Genomic DNA, 10632 nt, shown 5'->3' with positions numbered 1-10632 from the left:
CTCACCCCTCTCCGTCCCTCCCCCCCCCAGCCCCATGTGAAGGATGCTGAAGAAGACCAGCCTGGCTCTGGGGGGGGCCGCGCTCTTCCTCGCCTGGAACGGGCTCCTCCTCCTCTTCCTCTGGAGCCGCCCCGGGCCGTGCCGAGCCCCCCCGGCGCCGGCGGCTCCCGGCAGCTCCCGGCGCGGCTGCTGCAGCTGGCGCAGGACGCCGAGGCCGAGCTGCGGCTGCAGCGCGAGCTCCTCCTGCAGCTCCGCCGGCTCGGCCGCCCGCGGCGCCCCAAAACGCCCGGCCCGCCCCAAAAAGCGCCGAGCGCGGCGGCGGCGGCGGCGGCACCGCCGGAAGCGCCGGAAGCGCCGGTCATCCCGGTGCTGGTGCTGGCCTGCGACCGCAGCTCCGTGCGCCGCTGCCCTGGACAAGATCCTGCGCTACCGGCCCAGCGCCCGGCGCTTCCCGGTCATCGTGTCGCAGGACTGCGGCCACGCCGAGACCGCGCGGGTCATCGCCTCCTACGGCCAGGCCGTGGCCCACATCCGGCAGCCGGACCTGAGCGACATCGCGGTGCCGCCGGAGCACCGCAAGTTCCAGGGGCTACTACCGGATCTCGCGGCACTACCGCTGGGCGCTGGGCCAGGTGTTCCGCACCTTCCGCTACCGCGCCGCCATCGTGGTGGAGGACGACCTGGAGGTGCTCCGGATTTCTTCGAGTACTTCCAGGCGGTTTTGCCGCTGCTGCAGCGCGATCCCAGCCTCTGGTGCATCTCGGCGTGGAACGACAACGGCAAGGAGGCCATGGTGGACGCGGCGCACGCCGAGCTCTTGTACCGCACCGATTTCTTCCCGGGTTTGGGGTGGCTGCTGCTGGCCGAGCTTTGGGACGAGCTGGAGCCCAAGTGGCCGCCGCGTTTTGGGATGATTGGATGAGGCAGCCGGAGCAGCGGCGCGGCCGCTCCTGCGTCCGGCCCGAGGTGTCCAGGACGATGACCTTCGGCCGCAAGGGCGTGAGCCACGGGCAGTTCTTCGACCAGTACCTGAAGTTCATCAAACTCAACGACCGCTTCGTGCCTTTCACCCAACTGGACCTTTCTTACCTCAAAAAGAGGAGTACGAGCGATTCTTCCTCCAGCAGGTTTATTCCGCCCCCGAAATTCAAATCGAGGAGCTCCAGAAGGACGCGGGGAGGGATTTGGGGCCGGTCAGGCTCCAGTACCGAGGCCGGGATTCCTTCAAGGCTTTGGCCAAAGCTTTGGGGCTGATGGACGACCTCAAATCCGGCGTCCCCGCGCCGGCTACCGCGGCATCGTCAGCTTCGTGTGCCGGGGCCCGCCGCGTCTTCCTGGCCCCCCCCTCGGACTGGACGGGCTACGACCCCTCCTGGAGCTGAGGCCGGGATTTTTGGGGAGGGGCTTTCCCGATTTTTGGGGTGGGTTTGGCACTCGCGGGGGTGGAGCGGGCGAGTTCTTTTCCAGAATAAAAGGTGAAAAACGGGGGATTCTCCCCCACAATTCCAGCTTGGTTTTGCTGCCGCGTCCGTCTGAATTTCATCCCTAAATTCGGGAGTTCGGAAAGCCCCTTTTTTGGATTAAATTCGGCTTTTTTGGGGGCACCTGCTGAAGGCGGACCGGCTCCAAAGGTGGGATTTGGGAGCGCCCGGGCCTCGGGTGGGGCTCCCAGCCCCGTTCTGCGCCCGTCCAGCGCTGCCCATGTCCCAGACCCGATTAAATTGCCTCAAATTCAGCTGGGATCGCCCAGCGCCTCTCCTCAGGGGGGGAGGACATTTCACAACTGAGCACTGAACTCCTGGGAGCCACAGGCCGGAACCCCTCAGGAACGGGGGCCAGGAGCCACTTCCGTGCTCTGCGGGGGCTTCCACGGGCTCGGGGGCCTCTCTCAGGCATCCCCCGCTCAGGCTGGGCTCCTGCCGGGGGTCGCTGCTCCATCCCGGACTCACCCGCAGCGCTTCCTCGGCCTCCGGCCCTGCCGGCACCTTCCGGGCCCGTTCTTCTCCCGCCATCTTGGGGCCGGCTCCGCGCCCCCTCAGGGACCCTTTTATACACCCCGCGCGCAGCCCCGCCCCTCGCTCCCATTGGCTGGTTTTCCCGCTCAGAGCCCGCCGCTCGTTGCGATTGGCTGAGCCTGCCGTCACTCCTGGGCTCCGCGCGCTGATTGGCCAGAGCGGCGCTGAGGGACGGTCCGCCTCATCCCCCTCATGGCTGCGCTGGCGGCGGGGCCTCGATGGCGGCGCGGATTTTGCGGCTTTTGTCTCCTTTTATTATTTTCTTTCTTTGGCGTTAAACGCTTGCGAGGGGCCCCCGCGCTCCCAGTGCTCCCAGTCTGCCCATCCCGCCTGGAGCAGCCAGCGAGGCCTGGAGGAGAGGAGGAGGAGGAGCGGGAAAGAGCAGGATGGGGATGAAGGAGGGAGGAAGAGGAGGAGGAGAGCGGGATGAGGATGGAGATGGAGGAGGAGGAGGAGGATGGAGAAGGGGAGAAGGAGGAAGAAGAGAAAGGGATGGAGGAGGAAGAGACCAGGATGGGGATGAAGAAGAGGACGAAGAGGAGGAGGAAGAGGAGATGGGATGGGGAGGAAGAGGAGACGGGATGGGGAGGAAGAGGAGAGGGGATGGGGAGGAAGAGGAGGAGAGCAGGATGAGGATGGAGATGGAGAACAGGAGGAGGAGGAGGAGGATGGAGAAGGGGAGAAGGAGGAAGAAGAGAGAGGGATGGAGGAGGAAGAGGAGGGAGAGGAGGAAGAGACCGGGATGGGGATGGAGAAGAGGAGGAGGAAGAGGAGGAGGAAGAGGAGGAGAGCAGGCTGAGGATAGAGAAGAGGAGGAGGAGGAGAAGAGCGGGATGAGGATGGAGGAGGGAAGGAGGAAGCGAGCGGGGTGGGGATGGAGAAGAGGAAGAAGAGAGAGGGATGGGGATGAAGAAGAGGAGGAGAGCGGGATGAGGATGAAGATGGAGATGGAGAACAGGAGGAGGAGGAGGAAGAGGAGGAGAGTGGGATGAAGATGAAGATGGAGAAGGGGAGGAGGAGGAGGAGAGCGGGATGAGGATGGAGATGGAGAACACGAGGAGGAGGAGGAGGAGGAGGAGGAGGAGAGCGGGATGAAGATGGAGAAGGGGAGGAGGAGGAGAATGGGATGAAGATGAAGACAGAGAAAGGGAGGAGGAGGAGGAGAGCAGGATAAGGATGAAGATGGAGAAGGGGAGGAGGAGGAGAGCAGGATGAGGATGGAGAACAGGAGGAGGAGGAGGAGGAGAGCGGATGAGGATGAAGATGGAGAAGGGGAGGAGGAGGAGGATGAAGATGGAGAACAGGAGGAGGAGGAGGAAGAGGAGGAGAGTGGGATGAAGATGAAGATGGAGAAGGGAGGAGGAGGAGGAGAGCGGGATGAGGATGAAGATGGAGAACAAGAGGAGGAAGAGGAGGAGAGCGGGATGAAGACGGAGAACAGGAGGAGGAGAGCAGGATGAGGATGAAGATGGAGAACACGAGGAGGAGGAGGAGGAGAGCGGGATGAGGATGAAGATGAAGATGGAGAAAGGGAGGAGGAGGAGGAGGAGAGCGGGATGAGGATGAAGACGGAGAAAGGGAGGAGGAGGAGAGCGGGATGAAGATGAAGGCGGAGAACAGGAGGAGGAGGAGGAAGAGGAGGAGAGTGGGATGAAGATGAAGATGGAGAACACGAGGAGGAGGAGAGCGGGATGAAGATGAAGATGGAGAAGGGGAGGAGGAGGAGGAGAGCGGGATGAGGATGAAGATGGAGAAGGGGAGGAGGAGGAGAGCGGGATGAGGATGAAGACGGAGAAAGGGAGGAGGAGGAGGAAGAGGAGGAGAGCGGGATGAAGATGAAGACGGAGAAAGGGAGGAAGAGGAGGAGGAGGAGGAGGAGGAGGAGGAGGAGGCGCTGCCGCCGGCAGGGGCTGAACTTCCTGGGTCAGCGGCGGCGGCTCCATCCGGCGCCCGGGCGGAGCTTCCCGAGCGGCCGGGGGAGCCCCGGGCCCCCGGAGCATCGCCGGTACCGGGGGCGGGGGGGTCCCGCCGCGACCCCCGCCGCGTCCGTGTCTCGCGGGCTCGGGAGAGGCGGAGCGGCACCATGCAGGAGAACTACGAGTCCCTGATCCTGCTGGGTGAGGCGGGGCTCGGGCCCCCGGCATCATCCCCAAAATCACCCTCCCAAAAACGGCCGCTCCCCGAAATAACATCCCCGCTACCCCCTCCAAAAAAAAAAAAAAAAAAAAAACACCAAAAAACCCCCAAAACCGACCCCCGAACCCCAAATCCGGCCCCGCCGCGCTGCGGTTTTAAATCAAAACCCTCACGGGAAGCCCCGACCGAGCCGTAACGAAGGCGAATTTTTGAATTTTTTTTTTTTTTTTTTTTTTGTCCTTTTCTCTCTGCTTTTTGGGGCAGATTTCCCCATCCCCAAACCCAACATCGTGTCCCGCCTGGAGCCCGAGGAGGAGCTGGGGGTGCCCGACCCCAACGACTCCAAGGAGTGGGAGATCCTCAGGGTGGCCCCCGCAGGTGAGCCGGGACCCCTCCCCACATCCCCGGGCTCCCCTTTTTGCTGTCCCGCCCCCCCACCCCCATTTTCTCCTGCCCCAGCAGACGACGGGACGGCGAGCGAGGAGGAGGAGGAGGAGGAAGAGGAAGAGGAGGAAGAAGAAGAATCCCCGGAGCTGCCCGAGCTGGACGCCCTCCTGTGCCGCGCAGCCGAGGAGGACGGGGCTCCCCCGGCTCTGCCCTCGCTCGCCGACCCCTGCCCGCCCCCCTGGGACCCCCGGTTGCCCCCGGGGCTCCCCCCGGGCCGCGGCGCTCGGGGCGGGGGGCGCGGGGGTCGCCGCGGGCGGGGCCGGGCGGGGCCGCCGAGGGGCTGCGGGCGCTGCGAGCGGAGCTTCCCCCGCGCCGGGGAGAAGCCCTACAAGTGCCTGGACTGCGGGAAGAGCTTCACCCGCAGCTCCAACCGCAACGCGCACCAGCGGCTGCACTCGGGCGAGCGGCCGCACCGCTGCGGCCACTGCGGCAAGGGCTTCGGCCACCTCTCGGAGCTGGCCAAGCACCAGCGGCTGCACTCGGGCCAGCGGCCCTTCAGCTGCGGCAAGTGCGGCAAGAGCTTCGGCTGGAGCTCGGACCTGGCCGTCCACCAGCGCGTGCACACGGGCGAGCGGCCCTACAGCTGCGGCGAGTGCGGCAAGAGCTTCGGCCGCGCTCCAACCTCAGCGCGCACCTGCGGACGCACCTGGGCGAGCGGCCCTACACCTGCGGCGAGTGCGGCAAGAGCTTCAGCTACAGCTCGGCCTTCCTCAAGCACCGCCGCGGCCACGGCGGCCACGAGCAGCAGCAGCAGCAGGAGAAGAAGGAGGAGGAGGAGGAGGAGGAGGAGGAGGGCAAGAAGAGGAGGAGGAAGAAGAAGAAGCCGTTCCCGTGCTCGCGGTGCGGGAAGAGCTTCCCGGAGAGCGCGGCGCTGCTGCGGCACCAGCGGGGCCACGGCTCGGAGCCCCCCGGGCACGGTTGCCCACGCTGCGGGCTGGCCTTCGCCGAGGGCGCGGCGCTGCTGGCGCACCTGCGCGGCCACGCTGGCGACAAGCCCTACGCCTGTGGCGACTGCGGCAAAGCCTTCGGCGGCAGCTCCGCGCTCATCCGGCACCAGCGGGTGCACCTCGGGTAGGGCCGGAACCGGCACCGGCAGCGGCACCGGCAGCGCTCCGGAACCGGGGGAGGAAAGCCGGGAGCCCTCTGGAGACGGAACCGGGAGCGGGAAACGGCCGGAACCGGGAGCTCTCCAGAGCCGGGAATTGTCTGGAACCGGGAGCTCTCCGGAGCCGGGAATCGGCCGGAACCGGGATCCTTCCAGAGCCGGGAATCGGCCGGAACTGGGATCCTTCCAGAGCCGGGAATCGGCCGGAACCGGGAGCTCTCCAGAGCCGGGAATCATCCGGAACCGGGAGCTCTCCAGAACCGGGAATCGGCCGGAACCGGGAGCTCTCCGGAGCCGGGAATCGGCCGGAACCGGGAGCTCTCTGGAACCGGGAATCGTCCGGAACCGGGAGCTCTCCAGAGCCGGGAATCATCCGGAACCGGGATCCTTCCAGAACCGGGAATCGGCCGGAACCGGGAGCTCTCCAGAGCCGGGAATCGGCCGGAACTGGGAGCTCTCTGGAGCCGAGCTCGGAGGTGCCGGAATGGGAACCGGGAGCTCTCCAGAACAGGGAATCCTCCGAAACCGGGAATCCTCTGGAACCAGGAGCCCTCTGGAGCCGAGCCCGGAGGTTTCGGAACCGGGAGCTCTCCAAAACCGGGACCTCTCCAGAGCCGGTGCGAGAAGAGCCGGGACCCCTCCGGAGCCGAGACCCCTCTGGGTGCGAGCCCGGAGGTTTCAGAACCGGAACCGGGAGCCCTCTGGAGCCGAGCCCGGAGGTGCCGGAACCGGGACCCCTCCAAAACCGGGACCTCTCTGCTGGAAGAAGAGCCGGGACCCCTCCGGAGCCCTCTGGAGACAGAACCGGGACCGGGAAACCACCGGAACTGGGACCCTTCCAGAAGCGGGAGCCGTCCGGAGCTGGGATCTCTCCAGAACCGGGAATCGTCCGGAACCGGGACCCTTCTGGGTGCGAGCCCGGAGGTTTCGGAACCGGACCCGGGATCTCTCCAGAACCGGGAATCCTCCAGAGCCGGGATCTCCCCAAAACCGGGACCCCTCCGGAACCAGGACCCCTCTGGGTGCGAGCCCGGAGGTGCCGGAACGGGACCCGGGATCTCTCCAGAACCGGGACCCCTCCGGAGCCGGGATCTCCCCAAAACTGGGAATCCTCCGGAACCGGGACCGCTCTGGAGCCGAGCCCGGAGGTGCCGGAACAGGACCCAGGACCCCTCCGGACCCGGGATCTCTCCGGACCCAGGATCTCTCCAGAACCGGGACCTCTCCAGAACCGGGACCCCTCCGGAACCAGGATCTCCCCAAAACCGGGACCCCTCCGGACCCGGGACCTCTCCAGAACCAGGATCTCTCCGGAACCGGGATCTCTCCGGAACCGGGCTCTCCCCAAAACCGGGACCCCTCCGGACCCGGGATCTCTCCGGAACCAGGATCTCTCCAGAACCGGGACCTCTCCAGAACCGGGACCTCTCCAGAACCGGGATCTCTCCGGAGCCGGGATCTCCCCAAAACCGGGACCCCTCCGGACCCGGGACCTCTCCAGAGCCGGGACCCCCCGGGCCAGGAGGGGAAAGGACTCGAGGGGACATTTCCGTGCCCGGGGGGTCGCGGGTGGTGGTGGGGGGGGGGGGGATTCCTCGGGTCCCCTCCCCCCCCCCCCCCCCGGCCGGAGGGACCCCCGGGAATTCCTGGATCCCGGAGCTGCGGGGACCCCGCGCCCCCTCCCCCGCCGGGGGTCGGGACCCTCTTCGGTGTCACCGGGGCTGAGCCTTTTAACGGGGAGGGGGCGGCGGGAGGGGGGGGGTGGGGGGTGGGGGGTGGGGATAAAGAGGGGGGGGGGAGGGGAAAATGGGGAGGGGGGGCGGGTGACCCCGAAGTGTCCCTGGGGGTGATCCCGGTGCTGGCAGAGCCCCCCCGGCGCGACCCCCGCCCTTGCCGTGCGCAGTAAAGAATCGTCCGTGTCCGCTGCCCGTGGGATCTGTGCCCCCCCCGCCGCCCCCCAAAATCGAGGGGGGGGGGGTCCGCACCTCCGGGAGGGTCCCCTCGTGTCCCTCCCTCCCCTCCCCCCCCCCCCTCAGGGGGACTGAAATCATCGGGAGGGGGCGGGCGGGGGGGAGGGGGCGACAAAAGGGACGGGAACGGGGCCGCGCCCCCCCACCCCAAAGAGGGGTCTGGGGAGGGTTTTGGGGGGGGGGGGGGTGGGCGTTGGGGGGGAGGGGGCGGCGAGGCGGGGCTGGGGCCGGGGGTCTCCCTCCTCGCGCCCCCTCCCCATTTTTTTTCGCCTTCCTCCGAGCAGCCCCCGGGGGTTGAACTTCCTGGGTCAGCGCCGCCGCCTCCTCCTCCTCCTCCTCCTCCTCCTCCCTCTCCTCCTCCTCCTCCTCCTCCTCCTCCTCCTCCTCCATTGTCCGGGCGGCCGCGGCGGCAGCGCCCGGAGCGAGCGGGGGTCGCGGCCCGCCTCCCCCCCCCCCCCGCCCAGAATTCGGCGTTTTGGGGCGGGGGGAGGAGAGGAGGAGGAGGAGGGGACGCGGGGGTGGGGTGGGGTGGGGTGGGAGGGGGGTGGGTGGCGAGCGCGGCGAGCGTCGCGTTAGCCACCGAGAGGGGGGATTTGGGGGGGAAAGGGGGGGGTTGGGGAGGGGGCGGCGATGTCGCCCAAGCGCTGCCGGGGGGGGGCGGCGGCGGCGGCGGCGGCGGGGGGGGGAGGGGGCGGCTCGGTGACCCCGCAGAGGGGCGGGGGGCGCACGGAGGGACCCCCGGAGCGGGCGGAGGGGCCCGGGGGCCCGCGGGGGCGAGGGGGGAGGAAGAGGAAGGAGACGGTGGCCGTGCGGCAGCGGGCGGGGGGCGCGGAGCACCCCAACATCTGCGTGGAGTGCGGCAAAAGCTTCGCCCGCAGCGCGGCCCTGGCCGAGCACCGGCGTGGCCACGGCGGCGCCGCACGGGCGAGTGACCACGGCGGCGGTCAGCGGGGTAGCCCCGGGCAGCAGCGGGAGCGCGGCGGCGATGGCCACAGAGGCGACCGCGGCGGCGGTCAGCGGGAGCGCGGGCGGTGGGCCGGGCAGGGCGGCGGCGGCGAGCGGGGAGATGGCCACAAGGACGGGCAGGGCGAGCGGGGCGCCGAGCAGCAGGTCCAGGCCGGTGGCCAGCGGGCTCCCGGAGCCTTCCGCTGCCTGGAGTGCGGGAAGAGCTTCGGGCTGAGCGCGCAGCTGGCGCGGCACCGCCGAGCTCACGGCGGAGCCGGCTGTGGCTACTGCCGGGACTGCGGGCGAGCCGTGGCCCCGCCGCTGCCCTACAAGTGCGTGGACTGCGGGAAGAGCTTCAGTCGCCGGCCCAAGGAGCCGCCGGCCGCGGCGGGCGAGCAGCGGCGGCAACGACGGAGACGCCGAGGCAGCCCCGGCGGTGGCGACGGTGGCAACAAAGCGGCGTCTCTGGGCATCCCCAACACGTGCGGCGAGTGCTGGCAGAGCTTCAGCCAGAGCTCGGACCTGGTCAAGCACCTGCGCATCCACACGGGCGAGAAGCCGTACGCCTGTGGCCACTGCGGCAAGCGCTTCAACGTCAGCTCCAACCTGATCCGGCACCGCCGCATCCACACGGGCGAGAAGCCGTACGCGTGTGGCGACTGCGGCAAGAGCTTCACCGACAAGTCCACGCTGACGCAGCACCGGCGGATCCACACGGGCGAGAAGCCGTACGCGTGCGGGGTGTGCGGGAAGAGCTTCAGCCGCAGCTCGCACCACAAGCGGCACCAGCGCACCCACGGAGGGGCGAGCGGGGCGGCGAGCGGGGCGAGTGGGGCTGGGAACGCGGGGGGGAGCGGGGCGAGCGGGGCGAGCAGCGGGGGGGTCCCGCTGGCCCTCTGGCCCTACCCCAGGCAGCCCCGCTGAGGCACCCGGGGGAGGGGTCGGGGTTGGGTTTGTGTAGAAAAAGGGGAAAAAAAAACTCCCTGAAAAGTTTGGAATAAGAAGTTTGGTTTGGAGTTTTTTTTTGGGTGGTTTTTGGTGAGTTTTGGGTTTTTTTTTTGGTGGGTTTTGGGGCTTTTTTTTGGTGGGTTTGGGGTTATTTTTTGCTGGGTTTAGGGTTTTTTTTTGGTGGCTTTGGGGTTATTTTTTGGTGGGTTTGGTTGGTGGTTTTTTTGTGGGTTTTGGGTTTTTTTTTGTGGGTTTTGGGGTTTTTTTGGTGGGTTTTTTTGGTTGTTTTTTGGTGGGTTTTTGGTTGTTTTTTTTGGTGAGTTTTGGGGTTATTTTTGGGTGACTTTTGGGGTTTATTTTTGGGTGGGTTTGGGGTTATTTTTGGGTGACTTTTGGGGTTTATTTTTGGGTGGGTTTGGGGTTATTTTTGGGTGACTTTTGGGGTTTATTTTTGGGTGGGTTTGGGGTTATTTTTGGGTGACTTTAGGGTTATTTTTGGGTGGGTTTGGGGTTATTTTTTGGGTGGGTTTGGGGTTTATTTTTGGGTGGGTTTGGGGTTATTTGGGGTGGGTTTGGGGTCGCTCCCAAGCCCGCGCTGCCGCAGCCCCGGCGCATCCCCACGGGCGAGAAGCCGTACGCGTGCGGGGTGTGCGGGAAGAGCTTCAGCCGCAGCTCGCACCACAAGCGGCACCAGCGCACCCACGGAGGGGCGAGCGGGGCGGCGAGCGGGGCGAGTGGGGCTGGGAACGCGGGGGGGAGCGGGGCGAGCGGGGCGAGCAGCGGGGGGGTCCCGCTGGCCCTCTGGCCCTACCCCAGGCAGCCCCGCTGAGGCACCCGGGGGAGGGGTCGGGGTTGGGTTTGTGTAGAAAAAGGGGAAAAAAAAACTCCCTGAAAAGTTTGGAATAAGAGGTTTGGTTTGGAGTTTTTTTTTGGGTGGTTTTTGGTGAGTTTTGGGGTTTTTTTTGGTGGGTTTTGGGGCTTTTTTTTGGTGGGTTTGGGGTTATTTTTTGCTGGGTTTAGGGTTTTTTTTTTGGTGGCTTTGGGGTTATTTTTTGGTGGGTTTGGT

At 66.6% G+C, this 10632-nt stretch overlaps 1 protein-coding gene and 1 pseudogene across 1 annotated transcript; both read left to right on the top strand.

Annotated features, from left to right (window-relative positions):
- The first annotated feature begins 17 nt into the window (after positions 1–17).
- On the top strand, positions 18–1508 carry MGAT1 (alpha-1,3-mannosyl-glycoprotein 2-beta-N-acetylglucosaminyltransferase). The gene is given in 9 exon segments (XM_068999489.1): positions 18–170; positions 173–408; positions 410–586; positions 588–684; positions 687–896; positions 899–1087; positions 1090–1272; positions 1275–1321; positions 1323–1508. Coding segments are annotated over 9 exon segments (1326 nt in total). The 5' UTR covers positions 18–43; the 3' UTR covers positions 1383–1508.
- Positions 1509–4037: 2529 nt separating this feature from the next.
- Positions 4038–9542, top strand: LOC138101713 (zinc finger protein 271-like; annotated as a pseudogene).
- Positions 9543–10632: the final 1090 nt, after the last annotated feature.

Source organism: Aphelocoma coerulescens, unplaced genomic scaffold, assembly GCF_041296385.1.
Source record: "Aphelocoma coerulescens isolate FSJ_1873_10779 unplaced genomic scaffold, UR_Acoe_1.0 HiC_scaffold_437, whole genome shotgun sequence".
NCBI lineage: Eukaryota > Metazoa > Chordata > Aves > Passeriformes > Corvidae > Aphelocoma > Aphelocoma coerulescens.
This window is presented reverse-complemented; position numbering and strand designations above follow the sequence as displayed.